The sequence below is a fragment of the Diospyros lotus genome, chromosome 6 (assembly GCF_014633365.1).
Source record: "Diospyros lotus cultivar Yz01 chromosome 6, ASM1463336v1, whole genome shotgun sequence".
Lineage (NCBI taxonomy): Eukaryota > Viridiplantae > Streptophyta > Magnoliopsida > Ericales > Ebenaceae > Diospyros > Diospyros lotus.
Window position 1 is genome coordinate 3,802,678 of NC_068343.1, and position 22,046 is coordinate 3,824,723.

The window sequence follows — 22,046 nt, forward strand, 5'->3', positions numbered from 1 at the left end:
TAATCTTCTACATATATATATATATATATATCTCATTTTTAAAGTTGGTACTACACTACATATTGGATATAGTATACTACCTTCTTCTATATATATGCCATTCATTCTTCTTCTACTCTTATTAGGAATTCTTCATTTACTTGGATTATAATTCGTATAATTAACTTTACTTTACCTAAAAATATAATATCTTACGAGATATAAAAAATTATTATTGAATTTTTTTGTCCTGTCCTATATATATATACATATGATAAGTACATCAATTATTTGATTATTTCATGACAAATTATAATAATTTATGCTTAAAATTATATTATAGTGAGTGGCATTCTTGTAAATACAGTTATTATGTTGGATATTTTATAAAAAAAAAAACATAAAAATTATATACAAAAATGAGAGATTAGAGATTATCTCTAATTTAATATATAAAATCATATACTTGAGTTGCTTACTTTATATGGAAAGAAAACAAATATCATGATGCACCAAAACACCATATATTTTCTCACGTCTGTCTGTCTTACTAATATTATTGTATAATGATGATGATGATGATGATGATGCTGCTCTTAACTAACCGCAAGTCTAGTCTAAAACCAGATCCAAAATCTGATTGACAGCAGCATTATTAGCATGCAAGCCAAATCATCATTTTATGTCCTTTTACCCTCCACCACAAAATCTATTATTAACATACATAGCAAAGGGTAAGTCCAATAATTTGAAGGGCTCCTGCTGTTGCTGGAACTGGAAATTCAAGACATGAAACAAACAGAGTGTTAAAATTGCAACTCAAAAATGCCCAACTGAATGCAATTCTGATGCCCCATGACCATGAAACTCAAAAAGTAATAATTATACCTCAAAAACTCTTCCCCTTAATATACTCTCAAATTCCAATGTCAACCAAACTAACAGAGGTCATCATAATAGAAGAAAAGATGATAATTTTCTTTCTTTGATAAAAATTTACTTGACTTTCTACTTACAAAACTTTTCTTGTACTTTCCCATTGACATCCGCCAGCCAAAAACGGACGGGGGGGAGCCAGCAGGAGGAGGAGGAGGAGGAGGAGGAGCCCGAATGTACACGATGAGAGAGAGAGAGAGAGAGAGAGAGAGCACTTTCCAGTCGCAACTAAACAGTAATGAACGCCCCTACCGAATAAATTTACAAGAGATGTTTCTGTAAACTTTGGGCAAGATTCTTCTTCGCGTTAGTCAAAGAATTCAGTCGTCAATAAAATCAGCATCTCCCGATGGAGGCGACAGTGAGTCGTTTGTGTTAACAGGACCGAACAGTAACTCCAAGCAAAATGCACTGCCACATATTGACTTTCCTCTGCTTCGAATTTTATCCAAGTCCCTTGATGAAAACTGCAACATGGAACGGGTAAAATATAAATCAACTTGAATTCGATCTCCCTATTGTGCAGAAATGGTTGATTCAAAAAAAAAAAAAAAAAGCATGACTCGTTTAATTTATAACACGCCTTCAAGGCCTAAAGAAGACTGAAATATTTTAAGTTGAACTGAATGTTTTAACTATCGGGGGCTCAATCAACTTTAAAGTGGGGAATCTCAGGTATGCATTAGCAGGACTCAGGGTGTAGAAGGCAAACTTAATACCCTCAACATGAAATGCTTCTCACAGTCAAAAAGATAGCTTGCATCTTTTCAGATCATTCACAAAATTAACCAAAAACTTTTTCTATTGTTTCCAAGAGTTATGCTGATAATTGTCCAATTATCTCCAATTGCTCCACGTCAAATATATCTTCCAAAAGTCAACCTTGTAAATGCACGCAAGGGACAGGGTCATTCTCTCCTCAGCATGGGCGTGACTTAAGGGAGTTAAGACAAGATTCCCCCGTTAGAGAAGGGGAATCTTCTCAATTTCAAACATGAACCATGTAAAGCTAAAGATAGTTATGTTACCTAACTGGCTCCCACCAAATAATGAAGAAGCTTTTCAACTTGCCAAAAAAATAAAAATCCAATGTGGAGTCCCGCAATTAGAGAAGGGAAAAATATGCATGCTTTTCTTTCTTTATCAAATATAAATTATTATAAGAATCCAATAGTTAACATATGCATTCCATGTTTTGAAAGCTTTGTTATTTAAAACAGTATACCAGGTCTCAGAAGAATTTTTTTTGAGTTGTAACCAAAACTTTTAGGGTTTACAAAATAAAAACAGAGAGCTATGGCAAATCTGAAGTTTCTGTCTCCACCAGCTCAACAACAATAACATATCAAGCCATAATCCCATCAAGTGGGATTGGCCACCATCAGCTCAGCAAAATCTAAACATTCTTTAATGCCTCTAGTCACATGATCTGGCACCTCATTCAAGCATATGACTTTCTTCCTATGTAATGATTGACAAACAAAATTGTGTTTTACATTATCAAGGATTTTGAATGCGGGTATCATACAAATTGAAATAGTTATCAACCAATTACGCAAGTATTCAATTATTTCTTTGCTTTTTCTGGTGTGACTCTAATTCTTTAGTTCTACTTGCTTCAATATTTCATATGTGAGTTACCATACAACAGAATTTATTTTTTCTATCTTCAAAGACTAGGTCATGTAATTGAAATTCTAGATTCTGTTTTCTGAATTGAGAATTTATCTTAACAGAAAACAGCTTAACACTTGAATAGAACAAGTTGGGACACAACTAACATTTAAAAAAAAGCACAAAACAAAGAGGGAAATCAACACATTAAACAAAGGTAGAGTTAGATAGGATTGTGATTGTAAACCATATAACGAAATCTTAAGATTGGAAGAGATTTTCTACAAGATCCAGATAAATTTTGCCAAAAAAAATCATAACATTCAGACCAGGATTTTACCAAGCATGTCTTAGATATGTGAACAGAAAAGGAAAAGCTTCCCCTAAGAAATTCTTAAATACCTGAAGTAAACTGTTTTTAATGAAAGCCGTGTTGAAGCAAACATAGAAGAGACGCCCTCCAATCAGCTTTTCATAAAATATGACACGCACGTCTCCTGTAACCTGTCAAAGAAAATACGGTTGTTTTATGAAGGTATCATCTCAGAAATTCATTGAGTAGCGAAATAGTTCAATCACTTTCTCATAAAGGCCATATAACATGGATGCCAAATTAGTCCTAATATTGATAAATAATTCCACATTCAATAAGGTTCATTGAAATGTGAATTGCTTTTTCCTACATAAATTGGATAATAAATGTATCCAAAATTACAATAATAGCACAAGCCTCACTGCATCCATAATCATATTTTCCGTAAAGTTATTATATCCTATGTCATATCAAAGTGTTTCTCACCAAGTTTGTTTTGTCTTTCTCAAACTCTTTTGCTACAAACTTCTTCTATTTCATTTACTCGCCTCACAAGTGTATGCATAGAACTTCTTACATGTCCAAATGATTCTAATTGTGCTTCACACATCATATCGTCAATACATGCCACTCCAAACTTATTTTCATCGGCAATTTAGAAAACTACCTTCAATAGGCATTACTCCAAAATTATTTCATTAAGTTTTCTAAATTTCCAAGAAAATTTCCTAATTTTGAAATATTCCCTACCTACATACTAAAGCCCTCAAATTTCCATAATCAGGTATACAAAAACAGATTAAAATAGAAAAATGTAATACTGATGTCTCACTTTTACTGGTTTTTCAAAATAATAGTCGAGGCAGTTTTTCTGATACAGTACGGGACTCTCTGTGTCCATTTGAACTACCAGATGAGGTGTCTCTGGCTCTGATTCAGTTCCCTCCTCATCCCGTTCAATAAAAGATAGATAATAGCGATTGCTATTTTGTCTCTGACAACCTTTTTTGGCATGTCTGCAGCAGCTCTTAGAAACTTCAACAGGTGGATAATATCGTTCACCAGGAATCTGTTTAAAGTCAGTGTGAATTGCGAGATAATTCTGATCAAATGACAAATAAAAGCTGATCACCAACCTTCATTTCAAAAATATCCTCACTAAATTGTGAATGCAATTAAAAGGCCTGAACTATTGCTAGTGCTTTAGCTATCCCACTCGAAAATAAACAAGCAAACAAAGATGAGAGAAAAATTGAGTGAGCACATAGGACTAAGGTTGTACACATGCTGAAGAACAAGCTTGAAACAAAATAATTTTGACACAAATTGAAGAACACGTGGCTTCTGGTGTAATAAGGCATTGAAGATGTACATAGGGCTGAGACAATTTCCAAAATATTATTAAAGAAACAATAAAGTACTGAAAACAATAGCAGTCATTAACTCAAAACAAAAGGAGAAGTTTTTTTTTTTTAAAAGGGTAAGGTAATTTCTTTTTGAAGTATCAAGGATTCTGTAACCAATGCTATTCTGTGTGGACTTCCTAGTATATTCTAATTTTTATATCATTCAATATCTTAAAAGAGTTGGATGGCTTACCTCTTGCAACTCTGAGACCACAAAGAAGACAGAGGAAATATTAACCGTGTCATAAAGTCGAACCCGAAGCAACTCCCTGCTACATGGTTGAGGCAAGTCTACATCTGGAGGGCCACAATGAACTCCCCTGGGAAAAGAAAGTACTTTCTCCCAGTATCCTACATAACGGCATTGACTAGGTATTGAGACCTGTCAATACAAGAGGAGTAATGCATCTTTTAATGTATACACATAATAAAGAAAATTATGACTCTAAATGATGAGTCCAAAACATTCCCTTTAGTACGCTAACTAAAGGTTGATTTCTTCTGATAATACAGACAAAAAAATTTCTATGGAGGCACTGAAGCTACAGATTAATTTCTTATGAAATTACTTAGACATTAGCATAAATATGAATGATATATGCTCCATTATTTTATGCCTTATGCATGATACTCTAAAACTGTATGTGTAGGCAGATAGCAAAGAACGGAAAATGTACTCCAACTTACAACAATTATTTAAATATAAGGTAAATGACTAAAACATTGCCAAAAACTTTTGTCTAATTTTCATATTAGATCTTACATTTCAATTTTATCAATTTACCTCCATGGAAATTTATTGCAATGTTATTATACTGTCTAATCACGATTAAGATTATGCCCTAACTGTTAGTTGTGTATTCTCACATGACTGTATATTGCTGACTGTTTAAAAAGTCACATGAAAGCACATGAATAATGGTTGGGCCATAATCTTTATGGTGGGTAAACAATGGTATAACACTGCAAAAGATGTAAAAGATTATTAAATTATTTGAAAAACTTGAAACTTAAGAATAAATCTGAAAAACAAGCAAAAATTTTCATTTTTAGGTCATTTCCCCTTAAAATTACAAATGAACTTCAAAGACACAGCCACACTCCTGATCATAAGCTACTACTAGATCCAAGCAATAATGAGTAGACTTGTATAAATCACATATTATTGACAAGGTCATCAATATTAGTAGTCAATTCTGATCAATTTTTAAGTTTAACCAAAAAGTAAGAGAGCTACAATTTTATAAGTCTATACTGGTTTTTTGCTCTCCCTAAATTGCATTGTTCCCCATCCAGGACTGAAATGATTCATCAAATCTACTCTTTCGTCAACTGGATGAGAATGGCCTTTGGTGATTCAATTAAATATATTTTCCAAATCCAAAAACTGCAAAAGTGCATGTTGCTATCATTTAACTTCACGAGTTAACATGATAGCTCTTCTTATTCTATTATGACATACCCCTTCGTTATTGGTGGTTCGTTTATGTGCATACAGCTGAAGGGCCTCCTCTGCTGACATTCCACAGTAAACAAGGTAAGCACATACCATTAAGCCTGTCCGGCCTTTGCCTGCCTGCAAATCAAAAAAATATCACCAAAAAAGAAACTGCCAATAAACTGGTAAACACTATCACATTCAGGAAGTGATCAAATAGTTGAAAATTCCACTTCCAATGGCTGGAGATAGACCCTGACACACAGAGAAGAGTAGAGTGGGTAGAATAAGAATACAAGAATCATGATTGAGGTTTGGGGGTAGGGAAAAATTGCTGTTCTCTTCCCTAATTTTGATGGGTAGTAAACTTAAAGAAGTTTAATTGTTAATACTAGGCTGACTTTACTATAGTTAAAAAAAAGTACATACACAACCATTTTGTCAACAACTGAGCTGATAGAATTCAAAACGGCACACATATACAAAAGTTACATATTAAGACTTCTAATTAGTAGCAGGCATCACAACAATTCTCTGCAAACATGAATTTTCAAGTTTCAATTTTAGCAAGCCCATATGCCATAACAGCTAATTTTGCATCTTGCAGATTCAGTCAAGGCTTGCGGATTTGTATCATTATAAAACAGAATAACCTAAATAAAAATGAATTGATACTAGACCAATCAGATTTCAAGCAAACATAGCCAAAAAATTGTTTTAGACAACCAAGGTAAAGAAAAAGAAAAACATGTGGCAAAACATCACTTGGAGGAAAAATAAATTGTACAGAACATATACCATGCAGTGAATAACTACAATATTTTTTGGGTCACTGGAGAGCCATGAATGCAGACTTTCACAAAAATCCTTGACCAATTGGAGAGGCGGAACATGGTTGTCATCAAATGGAAATCTCTCCACACGACCATGAAAATGTGATGGATCATAAGCTTCTTCTATGCATAAATTGTAAACCTACGAAGTACAAAAAATGAATAAGTATCATTACATAAATCTACACACACACACACATATATATATATATATATTGAGAGAGAGAGAGAGAGAGAGAGAGAGATGTGCAAATGATTCTGGAAGCCACTGCTGGAATAATATAACAGAATAGAAACATGTGCAAATGAATCCTCATAGCGACAGAATTGAGCTTCAATAATTTTAAATCAATACTTTATAGGTAACATGAATGATAAATGAAGAAATCCGATAGATTAATCAAAACTATCGTTCTCAACTTTCCCATTATCAGTTTAGAATTAAATATACAAGACTCCTAGTTTGATACAAACTTATCAAACTTATCTCCTAACCTTTAGCAACTAGATAAACTCCTAAACTTTAGCATAAGATAACAAGATAAAATAATTCTAACTAATCTACAAATACATAAGATCAGCATGAGGATAACTCGGGAGAGTTAGTTATCCTCCTCTTATTCCTCTCATCTCATCCACGGATCATCTTCTCAGTCTTTTAGGATTGGTTGTTGCATCTTTATCTTTCAACACCCCCCCTCAAGCTGAGGAATATATATCAAATATTCCCAGCTTGCTTCTTATATATTCAAAACTTTGTTTTCCCATTGCTTTGGTCAAAATGTCTGCATGTTGTTCTTCTATTAGAACATAAGTCAACTTAATATTGCCATCCTCAAGCTCTGTTTGACAAAATGGCGATCAATTCCGACGCGCTTCATCTGGTCGTGCTACACCGGATTGTTGACAATGTTGATAGCTGATTTGCTATCACTAAATAGAAACTTAGGAGATAATATTGGTATAGACAAATCATTCAACAGTCTTTCCACCCATACCATTTCACAAATTGCTTGAGCGATTGAGAGATATTCTACTTCAGCACTGCTGCGAGCTACCACTTATTGTTTCTCGCTCCACCAAATTACCAAGTTATCCCATAATTTTGTACAATAGCCTAATGTAGATTTGCTATCTTCCACAGCACCTGCCCAATCAGAATCTGCATAACCTATTATACCTTTGTCTCGGCTTTTTGTAAATAGAAGACCCTTACCCGGTATTCTCTTAAGATATTTAAGAATGTGATAAGCTGCTTCCAAGTGTCTCCCAGTCGGTGAATGCATGAATTGGCTAATAATACCACAGCATAGATAATATCCAGTCTTGTGTGAGACAAATAAATGAGTTTGCCTACCAATCGTTGGTACATGCCTTTGTCCACTAGATGCTCTTCTTTTCCTTCTCTGTTCTTCCAGTTAGGTTCTAGAGGTGTGTTTGCTGGTTTACACCCTAATTTGCCGGTCTCTTTTAGCAAGTCAAGAGTGTATTTTCTTTGGGATACAAAAATGCCATTCTTACTTCTTGCAACTTTCAAACCAAGAAAATATTGCAGTTCCCCCAGCTCTTTTACTTCAAAGGCTTGCTTTAGCTGCTCTTTTAGCTTCTCAATTTCTTGGTTATCATCTCCCGTGATAATGATATCATCCACATAGACTATTAGAATTGCTCTCCTACCATCCTCCTTGATCTTTGTAAAGAGTGTATGATCCGTTTGTCCCTGCTTATATCCCAGCTTGTATAGAGTATCACTAAATCTTTTAAACCACGCTCTAGGTGATTGCTTTAAGCAGTATAGAGATTTTTTTAATTTGCATACCTTATTTCTTGTATTGTCTTTCTCAAACCCCGATGGTATCTTCATGTAAATCTCTTCCTCTAAATCTCCGTTTAGGAAGGCGTTTTTTATGTCCAATTGGTGCAGTTTCCAATCTAGGTTTATGGCTAAGGACAGTAGAATCCAAATCCAACAAACACACGTTTAAGTGCTTTTGGGTCAAGCTTGGATGGATTTAACTGGTTTTGATGTACGAATGAGGTACACCCAAAGACTTTAGGAACAAGAGTGTTTAAGGCCCTGGAATAGTGAGGGAAAGCTTCAAGGAAGACATTTAAGGGAGTTTTATAGCTCAAGGTCTTTGAAGGAAGACGATTTATGAGGTAGGATGCTGTAAGAATTGCCTCTCCCCAATAAGAATGTGGAATTGATTGAGTGAACATCAAAGCCCTAGCTGTCTCAAGTAAGTGCCGATTCTTCCTCTCAGCTACCCCATTTTGTTGAGGGTTGTATGGGCAAGAGCTTTGATGAACAATACCATGTCATTTAGATAATGGTTAAAGTCATTTGAGAAGTATTCTCGACCATTGTCACTTCTTAAAATATGAATGGAAGTTTGGAAAATATTCTTAACCATGAGATGAAACCGTTTGAAAACCATATAGGTTTCAGATTTATCTTTCATGAGGAAGACCTAGCAAACTCGTGTGTAATCATCAATGAAGGTGATGAACCACCGAGTGTTTGTTAGATTTGAAAGTCTGGCTGGTCCCCAAATGTCACTATGGATTAAATGAAATGGCTGAGAAGGTTTGTAGGAATGTTTTGGATGAGTGCTCTTAGTTTGTTTTGCAAGAATGCAATGTTCACAATAGAAATCCTGAATTTTATTGATGGAAATTAAAGAGTACAAGACTCTAAGATACTCAAAGCTAGGGTATCCTAATCTTTGATGCCATAACATTAAATCAGAAAACTGCAGCTAAAGAGGATTGAATAAATGACCTACACTCCTTTTGGTAATCAAGATTGACGATTTGATATAAACCTCCCTTCTCTTCAGCTTTGCCAATCGTCCTCCCCGAAGATTTGTCCTGAAAAACACAATGAGAAGAAGAGAATATCACTGAACAGTCCTTATCCTGAGTAATCTTGCTTACTGACAGCAAGTTACATCTCAAATTTAGAACACAAAGGACTGACTCTAATCTTAGCCCTGTTACATAAGCTATGCCCCTTCCTTGGACTAAAGTATTAGTTCCATCAGCCATAAATACAGTAATATTCTGATCACATGATTTAAAATTGGATAGAATTTCAAGATCACCTGTCATGTGATCTGATGCACCAGTATCTATAATCCAAACGCCTGTGGTCATCCTTTTGGAGAATAAAGAATGACTGATCTTACCTTGTTTAGCTAAGGATACCACCTGGTTGTTGTTGTTGTCCATACTTTTGGTTGTCTTCTGCACCTTGGTTTGATTCAGCAACTGCTGGAGGGCTTCTAGTTGATTTGGGGTGAAAGAGATTGGTGTTATGGCTGAATTCCCTTTTTCAGATTCCACCACATAGGCGAACTGCACACCTTTTCGCTGGTTCCTTAGTTTCCAATTGGCTGGTTCCCCGTGCAGCTTCCAGCAGGTGTCCCTAGTATGATAGGGCTTGTTACAATGGTCACACCATTACCTATCTCGCTGCATCTCTCCCTTAGCCGTAATAGGTGACCGGCCACGGGATATGTTTAAGGCAGAATTCTGTAACATTCTTTTGTTTGTTGAACCACTAGGCAGCATCACTTTCTTCCTACTCTCCTCCCTTCTTACTTCGACAAATACTTCTCTCATAGAGGGAAAGGGCTTAGTTCCAAGCAATTGTCCTCTTACCCATAGTTATTAAAGGCGCGCCTAGGCGCCTAGGCGCAAGGCGCCAGTTTGGCGCCTCGCCTGGGCTGAGGCGAGGCGGTTTCTGCAAGGCGCGCGCCTTGCAAGGTGAGGAGCTGAGGCGCGCCTAGGCGCGCCTCATGAAAATTGCGCCTGCATCCTGCCTGCATCACTTTTTTCTTTCCTCTCCAGCATCCCCTCTTCTCAGTTTCAGCATGTATACATCACTACTTATTTACATTTCTTTAGTTTAAGTAAATGTCCACATTTTCTTTTATTTATATTTTCTTTCATTTACTTTAATACATAAATGTAAATAAGAAAGTACCCCCCATTTGGATTCAATAAAAATATCTAAAAAATCAAAATCCATAACAATAAGAAAATAGAATTTTGATTTTAGTACAAATTCAGGATTTAGCGATTTTACCACCCCCAAAATACATACCTACTATTTCTTGAAAAATTCATTAAAAATCATTTTAACAACAATGAATATTAACTATCAAAATACCGGGAGTTAGTTTTTCAAAATGAAAACATTTTCTTATATGTCTCCTTATAATGCCCTAATCTTCCAGACTTAGCAAAAATGCGCTAATCTTCCAGACCTAGAAAAATAGCATTTTTCAAAATGAAAGCATTTTCTTGATTGTGGACTTGTAGTGTTTATTGATTGTGGAGAATACTAAAGCTATTCCAAAATGTCCTCCATCAATAAAACAAGAGATTGGAGAGTACATGCAAAAGAAGAAAATAACAGGGAATCAGGGATGAGCAAAATATGGCACCGTAAGATGATGATTTTCAATTTGGTGAAGGGTATGATGATGATGATGATTAAAACTTCTTTATTGATTGTGGATTTGTAGTGTTTATATGTTTGTTTAGAACTTTGCACGATGGTTGGTACTTGTTTGAGTTTGAGACTTTAAGTTTGAACTTTGATGATGTTTCTAGTTTAGAAATTGTATGATGAATGAATTAACTTTGATGTTGTTAGTTTAGAATTTGAAGATAATGAAACATTAATGATATGCATGTGTTATTATTGATAATTTGATAGTTTTTTATGATTTTACAAGATTTTTAGTTTTTTTTCTAAAAGGTGCGCCTCGCTTCGCAAAGGCGCGCCTCGCCTCGTGCGCCTCGCGCCTCAGGCTCCAGGACCCTCTGCGCCTCGCGCCTTTCAGAACTATGCTCTTACCTCATCTAAATCTGAATTTAGACCATGTAAGAAGTCAAATATCCTCTTCTTTCTCCACCATCTTGTTATACTTCCTTCCATCAGCCGAGCATTCCCATGTGATCTCATGAAAGAGATCAACCACTTGCCATAATACAGTCAAGGTATTGTAATACTCAGTTACCGTGTTGTTACCTTGCTTTGTTGATCGAATGGTGGATCGAACTTGGAAGCTTTGGGCAGGTATTTTCAAGATCTGAATAGATCTCTCGAACCGCATTCCAAATCTCGCTTGTTGTTTTGTAAAAGAGGTAAGTTCTTCCTCCATTGAGTTCACTAGCCATGCCATGACAATGGCATTCTTAGCTTCCCATACTCCATAGGCTGTTGAATCTTGGCTAGGCTTTACGATTTCTCTGGTTAGATAGCCTACCTTCCCTTTTCCTTTAATCACAAGCATAACAAATTGTGACCACTCTCGGAAGTTGGTTCCATTCAACTTGTGTAAAGTAATCTGGAGGGAAGATCCATCGAAGGCTACGGAAGAATGTGACGAGGTTGTAGGGACTGGACTGCTCTTTGTTGGAAGAGGAATAGAAGTCCCCGTACTGGCTGTTTGTTCATCAGCCATGGCGCAAGTTAGAGAGTTCTTTTACAAATAGAACTTTAAATCGTTGGTGACCACAAAAACTCGAAATCGAGCTCTGATACCATGAAGAAATCTGATAGATTAATCAAAACTATCGTTCTCAACTTTTCCATTATCAGTTTAGAATTAAATATACAAGACTCCTAGTTTGATACAAACTTGTCAAACTTATCTCCTAACCTTTAGCAACTAGATAAACTCCTAAACTTTAGCATGAGATAACAAGATAAAATAATTCTAACTAATCTACAAATACATAAGATCAGCATGAGGATAACCTGAGAGAGTTATCCTCCTCTTATTCCTCTCATCTCATCCACGGATCATCTTCTCAATTCTTTAGGATTGGTTGTTGCATCTTTATCTCTCAACAATAAAAAATCAATAAATGTTTTCCTTTTGTAATATTTGTCTTGGCCAACAAATATTTTTTGAAAAAATCACCAAAAAGAACTGCTCATTTAAGAAGATACTCAAAATCTACATATATTTGTTATGTCATTTGTAAACTACATCAAATACTATTATAAGTACTGAAAATTGGTCAAGCCATGGCGAAAGAGCACTTTAAGTTAACAGCTCTGGTACCAAAATAAGATGAGCCCAACATATTGTTAACCTATTAACCATGAAAATGGCTCGCATCAAAAGCTTCGAGCCCAATAGCTACTCTCAAGAGAGTAAGATTGGAGCTCCTACAGTTAAAATGGCAAATGAAATGGAAAAAGTAAAAGATGATGACTCTGTTTTTTCTGTAACCGTTTTTTCACACAACATAATCTGAAAAAATAGAACTTAGATCGGAAAACTAAACAAAAGAAGCATAGCTACGAAAATAAAATAAAATATACAAGTGAGAGTTGCTAAACCACACCTTATAGTGGCCCTGATGTCTCATGTCAAGCACAGACTTAACCTGCCACAGAGGATTACGGTACATTGATCTCATACGTTCTGCAGGAAATGACATTGCCAATATACGATCTGTTATATAGGACATATCAAGATCATAACCACCAACTAGCATTCGCCTCCTTTGCTTGGATACCAAGTTCCGTATGAAGAAACTTCTGGAGAAATAATTGATAAGTTGATGTTGGACATGGACTAAACTTGGATTTTCAGCCTTCCCTGGTGCCAGTTTTGAAAATTTAAACCCCATCAGGCAGGTGTAGTTTGCTCACCTACACATTGTAAGGACTTGTTAAAAGGAAGAGCTGAGAGGTACCTTTAGATCAATATAAAGACGGGTTGCTCTCTCAGTAATAGATTTACTAATAATAATCCTAATAGATTTTAGTTGCGTATATCCATAAGTTGAGCATGATGATACAAATAGATTTATGTAAGGGATCAGAACAAGAGTACATGACCGGGGTTCAAAAACTTCAAACAATGCAAGAAGAAACAATTGAATCAGGGAAGAAAATTAGCGTCTTTCCTTGTTTCTGATGAATCTTAGAAGCAAATAAACAGAAAATCAAAAAACAGCAATTCCTAAAAGAGAAATAATTCCACCTGACAAAAACCTAGATTTCTGATTAATCTTCCTCCTGCCCCCTTTTCGGTGAATTTCCCCCCAATAAAACACCAGCACACAACATTTCCAACCACCAAACGAAGACATTAGGCCCCGTTCAGTTTCAGAAAACAACTGTTTGTTTTCTACTCTAATTTTATAACTAAAAATATCCTAAAATATTATATTTCAAAAAGTTATAATATTTATTTTCAAAAAATTTAGAAAATATAAACAAAGATTTTCTAATTCATAGTATAAAGTTGAAAAATTAGAAAACTGAGTTTTCTATTTTCTTTTAAGATACTTAATTATTCGATAGAAAAGTAGAGTTGAAAAACCAAAAAAAAAAAATGTTTTCTAAACAGGCCCTGAGTTTACTCATCGTGTCAGTATAACTAGAATCAGAAGAAGAAAGAAATAATTCTCAGAGCAACAACGCTAGACAACAACAACAACAAGACAAGCCCTTAAACCCACCAAGTGTAATCGGCTTCATGAATTCCAGCTCTTCAATCATCTTTTGTCTAGAATTCCCCATAAAAAAAACCTACCATCTTTACCCTCCCTCGTTCAAAAATACACACACAATACAAACATGCAATCGCATTCCAAGTCATATTGCGTATCGAATTTCACAACTCAATAAACGTTCGAAGAAAGAGTGCATACCAATTAAGGCGAGCATAGGGCTCCAGAATGCAGATCACAGGTGATCTATTATTCTCTTTGGCGTTGGTTGGAGACGGAGGAAGAAGCGAAATCTAGGGCGTCGGAAGAAACCCTAGAAACGCTGGAAGGCCGAACACGGGAAAAAGAGGGAGAAGAGGAAGTTTTAAGGGGGCCGGGAAGGGAGGGCGAGGATGAGGGCGTCCATGGTCCGATTTGGGGAGCGAAAAAAGGGGGTGGCTGCTGTCGCGTGAGTATATACGTAAGGAAATCGAATGGATCCCCTGCTAAATTAGGAAAACGGATCAACCCTCGCGCCCCAAATTGCCTTATCGCCCCAGAGCTAGAGGAAAAGGGGCCGAATCTGTCGCCGACTCTCTCGCTCCCCGCCGCCATCGATTCACAGACCGAATCCCTCCGGAGGAAGAGGAGGAATCACATGGCATCAACTGAAAAGACCTTCCCGGGAAGGCTGGTTGGATGTTCAAAATACAAAACCAGGAAATATCACAGTATGAGATATTTCTTTTTTATCTCTCTCTCTCTCTCTCTCTCTCCCCATTTATTATCTATAGGCTTTCTTATTTTTTATTAATCCAAATAGTGTGATTTAATTGTTAGAAAATTGGAAAAGATTTATGTTCTCTAATTATATCTTAAGAAAAAAATACCCATTAAAAATATCACAATCATATCTTTTAAGATAAATATGTCTTTTGTATTATCTTGAAGAATCACGTAACTCTTAAATTAAAATATATCTTTATTTAAATTTAACAAAATATATCTTTTAAATTTAAACTAAAGATCATGTGAAATATAAGTATATATTTTCACCTATTCCATCCTTATGATATCTATCTATCGATTACGAATTATGGGAGTAATTTTTAATGATTTATTAAATTTTAATTTCAATTCTAATGTATTTTTTTAAGAAATTTTTTTTATCTCTTCTATGTTTTTTTTTTTTTTTTGGTTTTCTGTCTCTTTTGTTCTTTGTCTATTATTTGATCTATTTTATTAATTAACATCGTGTGATGTACTAAAACTCTAAGAGTCAATTTATAATTTGATTTATAAATTAGAATCAGTTTAAAAAAAGTATTATTAATGCATTAATAATATAATTCATTGTATTAAAGAACTTATTTATATAAGCATATCTAGGTTATTGAAAAAGTTGGTAAACTTAATAAAAAAAAAAAACTATTAGAATAGAAGGTAAGAATTATCTTATGGTTTATATAATAATTAATAAAAAATATCATATTAGATAAATTAATAACAATTATGTGATATACTATAATATAATTAGTATAAATATTTTATTAAATATTATGATATTTATTTGATAAAATAATTAAATTTAATATCAGATGTGATTATGATAATCTGATGAGATAATTAAAAGATTTAATAAGATAATTGATTACTTTATAATTTTATTTAATTTAGAAGATGAAAATGATAACTATTAAGAAAATATTTTTATTATTATAAATAAGAAATTTGGTCTACTTCTTACACAACTCATCAAAATAATTACAGTTATATTTTATATTTATCATTACGATTGAGATGAAACAAGAGAAACCAAATTTCAGGTATTTTGTCTTTAATTAGTAATTCTCTTTACAACTTAATTTTAATGAATCTAAATACGCATTTAATTATTGAATTACATGAATTTTATAATTTATTATAGGCATAAAATAAGGCAAGCATTAAAAAAGATGAAGAATCATAAGGTGGTAGGACCGGATAATATACTAATAGAAGCATGGAAATGCATGGGAGAAGAGAGTATCTCTTGCCTAACGAAATTATTTAACACGATTCTTAAATCAAAAAAAGATGTCAGATGAGTAAAGGAATAGTACTTTGATTCCTATATATAAGAACAAATGAGATGTTCAAAACTGTGAAAATTACATAGTAATCAAATTAATGAGCAATACCATGAAATTTTGGGAGAGACTAATAAAGTAAAGACTTAAAAAAGAAACAGAGGTCTCAAAAAATCAGTTTGGTTTCATGTCCGGTAGGTCAACAATGGAAGCTATATATCTACTGAGACGCCTAATGGAAAAGTATCGGATCATCAGAAGGGCTTACATATGGTGTTTATAGATCTAGAAAAGGCTTATGATAGAGTCCATAGAGAAGTATTATGGAGGGTTTTAGAGAAGAAATGAGTCTGAATAGCTTATATACAAGCCCTTAAGGACATGTATCATGGTGCAGAGACAAGGGTCAGAACATGCGGAGAGGATACTGAACCGTTTAAAATTACAATAGGATTGCATCAAGATTCTGCACTAAATCCATACTTATTTGCTTTAGTAATGGATGAACTCACTAAAAATATTCAGACAAAGGTACCATGGTATATGCTATTTGCAGACGACATAGTGTTAGTGGATGAAACAAAAGAATGAGTGAACACTAAGCTTAAGTTATGGAGAAACAATTTAGAATCTAAGGGATTTAAATTAAGCAGAAAGAAAACATAATATATGGAATGTAAATTTAGCAAGAATGTAAGAGTGGAGGATGTTATAATAAAATTGGAAGACTAAATCTTACAGAGAAAAGACCATTTTCGATATTTGGGATCAGTGATTCAAAAAGATGTAGAAATTCACGAGGATGTCACATATAGAATTAAGGCAGATTGGCTAAAATGGAGAAATGCATCGGGGTGTTATGTGATGCTAAAATCTCATTAAAATTGAAAGAAAAATTATATAGGACAGCTATAAGATCAGTTTTGTTGTACGGCTCAGAATGTTGGGCAGTCAAATACCAATATGAGCAAAAAATGAGTGTAGCGAAGATGAGGATGTTAATATGGATGTGCGGTCATACAAAAAAAAAAAAAATTAGAAATGAAGTTATTCGTAATAAGATAAGAGTAGTGCCAATAGAGGAGAAGATGAGAGAAACTAGATTAAGATGGTTTAGTCATGTGAGAAGGAGACCAAGAGACACTCATGTGAGGAGAGTTGATAAAATGAAACAATTAATCAAAAAAAGAGGTAGAGACAGATCTAAGAAGATTTCGAGGGAGACATTAAAGTTTGATATGAAGTGTACGGATCTCAATGAAGATATGACAAAAGATAGAAATACATGGAAGTGTAGAATTCATGTAGCCGACCCCACATAATGGGATAAATGTTGGATATGTTGTTGTTGTATAATGTTTAATAGCATGTTATTAATTGTACATGCAATATTATATTATAGATTACATAGAAAAAGAAAGGAAACACAGCTAACAACCAAAGTAGAGGAAAGGATTCCAAAAATTGTTGTCTGCATGAATATTATTGATGGATTGGAATGGGAGGCCTCGTCTAAAAGGGAAAGAATAAGCAGAGAGTATGCCCACACAATGATGCATTATATTCATCGCAGGCAATAAGAATGCATTTATTTTTATTTATTACTAATCCCCGTGAAGTGAACAACTTGTTACATCAATGGAGCCAAATGACTAAATGAAAATCATGAATTAGAATACAAGCACTTTGGTTTTCTTCTTCCTTTTTTTTTTTGGAGAAAAAAAATGCTCATTCAAGGTGGTCGTGCGGCCGGATTGACATGAACACGGCGGCGTACTGCCGAAGGAGCCATTCATTGCCGCCGTTCTCCGCCGCCTGAGTCACCTGGCCCCGAGTCCTCACGACGTAGCGCCGCCACGCCAATTGGATGTTCACCGCGGCCCAGGTTCTCCAGTTGGAGGAGTAGTACCTGGCCGTTCGCTTCAGCCGCTCGTTGGCGAATTTGTAGCGGAAGTGATCGGTGATGTAGCGGAGGTGGTTTGCGTCCAGACCAAACGCTTCAGTCGATTCAGTGCAAGAAAACGTGGCGGACGAAGCCGGAAGGCGGTCTATGAACGGCCGGCGGAGGCACCACGAGAGGAGCTCGTCGCCCAGAAATCCGCCGGGATCCAGGATGCTTGTGGCGACCATTCCTTTGCTGAGGTTCTGGCTGCTTTTTACTCTGCCATGGACGATGAACACAATTCGTTGAACAGGGTCTCCTTCTCTGATAATCTGATCACAAGCATATGAAGAGGGATTATGCTATGAAGAGATTCAATTCAAGCAATTCAATTACATGAGTTTTCTACAAAAAAAAAAAAAAAAAATGTCAAATCATGCACTGATTGCTGAAATTCCCATCACCTTCTCGTTTTTGGAGAACACAAGGGGCTTGACGCGGTCACAGATGTTATCCAGGATGAGATCGTCCAAATTGTGGAAGATTGGTACCTTAACAATTGAACCACCAGTTTCAAAAAGCATTTATATACAAATAACATTGAATAATATCTACTTTCACTTAAAAGATCTCTATAATAGACTACTGATATGGGATTAGATTATAACAAATATAGCGGTGGCCCTCACCATTCTGATGAGATCTAGGCAGAGGTAGCGTTTAATGTCCCGGCGTAGGCCCTCGGGCAAGTCTTTGATGAGTTCCATCTCGTCTTCTCCTCCCATGGCTGCCCACCTATGGCGTTCGAAATGGCGGACTCTTTGTCTAAGTTGAGATGGCAGTTGCCTCCGCCTCATCCACCATTCCATGTCCCGGCATCTCAGCTGCATCTTCCTCTTCTTTGCCATAACCGCGTGCAAGAACACCTTTAACACCCCCATCGTTCAATTTACTCCTATATTAGCCCGTTTGGAAGAAAATAGTGCAAATAGTGAAATAGCTAACCCAGAAAACAGGGGATTCGAGGGGAAAGTAGGAGGAAGTCACCTGAATGTTCCCAATTAACAGAGTGAATAACATTAAGCCGCTGAGAACAATACATATGCTGAAGATGACTTCCAGCCAGTGGCTTGTGGGCTCAAGATCATTGCCGAAAGTGCTGTAGAGCCATACATGAAGAATAACTACTTCTAAGCATGGAAAACTAAGATAGGCAATAATGAATCAAGATTTTAAAGCGTCTCCCACTTACCTGAGGGACATTAAACCCCAGAAAATGGGATACAGAATCTTAACAGCGAGAGAGTTGCTGGAGATGACTGGAAGAGCCCATTTGTAGATCCCATAAGGATAAGGTCCATTTACATCCAAGCACAATGGCTTTCTGAACATAGCCGTTGCGTTACCGCCGCATGGGTTCCCTACTGTGTTCGCCGGCAACAGAAACTGGTAGCAAACCTCCTCCGAGCAGGACAAACGGAGATTACACTGACTATTTCCGCGGCATTGCTGCCTTAGGCACGATGCCACACGCTGTATGGCGAGAACATACCAGCACCCCCCGGCAACCTGAAGAAGGGAGGGATAAATAAAGGGTGGGTTCAAATTTGTCTAGAACGAACACAGATTAATTAAAGTAGTTGGTCAATTGAATTGATCTTGAGAGACTTACATGAGAGGCGATGAAGTAGGCTATGAGATTGAGCCCGAAGCCCCACCAAATGCTGCCAAAGATATAGCCGGTGACCTTCTGCATCCTGCGCATCAAGCAAATGCTGTGATACACCTTGGGGAGGAATTGGAACAAGAAGATTAGCAGAAGTATTGTCATTATGATCTTTATCTGCTCTTCTCTGATCAATCTCGGTACCACCAACCAGAACACAGCCTGCAAAAGATGAGGAATTTAATTCATCAGAAAGGGCGAACCCAGGCACAGAAGAGCAGCAAATAGTAAATTACAAATTACAACAATCTTGAACGGTTTAATTTTAATAAAATAAAATTAAACATTCGAGTTGGGCGGAGCTGGGCTCTACTTGCACGTACACTGGTGAATTATACTCTGTTCAACTCAGTTGAGCGATACAGTCCATACCGAAGCCAAGCAATCAGTTAGTATGATGTGTGTCTGACAGGTTCGAGATGAAATAAAATAATAATAATAACTAATTTTGGTTATTGGGGGTGACCTGTGGAACGGGTAAGATTACGAAGACGTCAAACCAGAAGCCTTTGAGGGAGCGGACGTAGTGGGAGGCGATGGCACGTGCGTCCCACACGAGCTTGCCGCAGCCGACCACCAAGGATTCCCTGGACACGTACGCGAGCCGAAACTGGAGCCACAAGTGGAAGAGGTGAACCCCGTCCACGCACGTACGGAGAACGGTGACGATGGCCGCCAGCCCGCCGTCCATGTAGAGGCAGGGAGAACCGCCGCGGCCGATGGAGAGCGCGTAAAAGAAGAGGGGATCAACGGCCAGCGCCATTCCACGTGCGAGCAGAAACGCCCTGTTCCACCTCTGCACCCGCTTGCTCCTCGGGTCAAGTACCCACCCGAAGGGGCCCGAGAGGCGCCGGTTGGCCGCCGAGCGGACGCCCTTGCCGGGCCGGCTCTGAATGGGGACTAGCGAGGAGCCGGCGGAGGCCTCCCACTCAGGCTGGTGGGCCTGGTCGCAGCTGGTGGAATGGAAAACGGGGAGGCCCACCTGGGTGCAGGCGTAGCATTCCACCGAGTTCGAGACTGCGTTGTCGTCGTCGACGACATCGTCGTTGCTGTCCGAGGACGACGCCCTTCGCCGGGCTATTCCGAGCCACCTAGTTGGTATCGAATGCAAACAACTCAGAGAGCGAGGAAATTAAGCAACAAAAAGAGCAAAGAAGCAGTAAAAAGAACACATAACATTTATATATAGTAGCTACCTCGGGAGAGCGAAGAGCGAGTGTGGACGCATGGGAAAGGAGAGAAGAGAGAAACCATGGGAGAGAGAATTAAAGGCTTAAATAATCAGAGGGAAGGAGAAGGGCCTGAGAATTGTGTGGAGGGAGGGAGAGAGATTGATAGCTATGATGACGAGGAGTTTGAAGAGAGAGAGAGATGTAGCACATGGAGTTATTGAAGGGGTGGGGGCGAACAAAAAAAGTTACGTAAACGTCCGGGGGAGTGGGGCAGAGATCCCATGAGGTCGAGTCCCCTATATATTATTATTCCATTGACCCATTTATTTCTCATTTGCATCTCATCACCTTCCTTTCCATGCCCAACCCAATCAGCGATTTGGCGACCCCACTCCCTGGCCTGCTGTCCAGCCACTGGATCTCGTGACACGTCGTCCTCCACATTCCTCATCCACACATGTTTCTACTGTCCACTTTACTACTACTCCCACTACTAAATTATGGCGCCTCATCCATCAGCAGCTTTGTTTTACCCTCGTAAACTCATCCATCAGCAGCTTTGTTTTACCCTCATAAAGTTTCAATACATGAGGTCCTGCTTCTTATCCCATGTTCGTTTCAACTTTCAACCGTTCCAATTTCATATACAGTTTTATTAATCTCACCGATATGTAACGGTACGTACGTAGCTAGCTAGGCCAGTTTAAAAGAATTCCAAGTTTTTTATCAATATATATATATGTGTGTGTGTATGCTACAATGAAATTGAGTAGTATTTTTTAAATATTTATTCTGTCTTATTTCTTTTTTTTTTTAAATATGTAGCAAGTTATTCTTGTTAATTTATTCCGTACGTCTTAATTGTTAACAAAATTCACACACACTTATCTTATATGATCAAATGATTGCTCCCCAATTTGTTTGTTTGCAAAATTTCAATTATACTTTTGAGACTTACGCTAATAAGTATACAATCCTCTAATAAACAAGTCATAATATAATTTCTTTTAATATTAATTCAATATCATTACATTTTAATTTTTTCCCCTTTCACTATCTCAATCTCACTTTCAGCTAAAAACCATCAACCATGGCTAGAGCTCTCTCTCTCTCTCTCTCTCTCTCTCTCTCCAGCCACGGCGTCAACAGCACCAGTTGGTACCTGCATCTTCCTCTCTCTCTCTCTCTCTCTCTCTCCAGCCACGGCGTCAAAA

At 36.8% G+C, this 22,046-nt stretch overlaps 2 protein-coding genes across 4 annotated transcripts; both read right to left on the reverse strand.

The window, feature by feature from the left end:
* Positions 1-933: 933 nt before the first annotated feature.
* Positions 934-14,722, reverse strand: LOC127804877 (phosphatidylinositol 3,4,5-trisphosphate 3-phosphatase and protein-tyrosine-phosphatase PTEN1). 3 transcript variants are annotated; one of them, XM_052341950.1, is made up of 8 exons: positions 14,206-14,722; positions 12,889-13,145; positions 6,485-6,661; positions 5,711-5,824; positions 4,442-4,630; positions 3,675-3,944; positions 2,932-3,033; positions 934-1,382 (listed from the first exon to the last, which is right to left on the reverse strand). In XM_052341950.1, exons 1-8 carry the CDS (start codon positions 14,219-14,221, stop codon positions 1,236-1,238), a joined length of 1,272 nt encoding a protein of 423 aa, XP_052197910.1. In that variant the 5' UTR covers positions 14,222-14,722; the 3' UTR covers positions 934-1,235. The 3 variants fall into 3 exon arrangements, with proteins under 3 accessions (XP_052197910.1, XP_052197909.1, XP_052197911.1); XM_052341949.1 differs by having other exon boundaries at positions 12,889-13,198; positions 14,206-14,721; XM_052341951.1 differs by having other exon boundaries at positions 3,675-3,911; positions 12,889-13,198; positions 14,206-14,719.
* A 2,888-nt stretch (positions 14,723-17,610) lies between these two features.
* On the reverse strand, positions 17,611-21,103 carry LOC127805044 (cyclic nucleotide-gated ion channel 2). Its single transcript, XM_052342218.1, has 8 exons — positions 20,857-21,103; positions 20,127-20,751; positions 19,607-19,822; positions 19,187-19,503; positions 18,982-19,093; positions 18,624-18,860; positions 18,399-18,485; positions 17,611-18,266 (listed from the first exon to the last, which is right to left on the reverse strand). The coding sequence occupies exons 1-8, from the start codon at positions 20,886-20,888 to the stop codon at positions 17,781-17,783; spliced, it is 2,112 nt and encodes a 703-aa protein (XP_052198178.1). The 5' UTR covers positions 20,889-21,103; the 3' UTR covers positions 17,611-17,780.
* Positions 21,104-22,046: the final 943 nt, after the last annotated feature.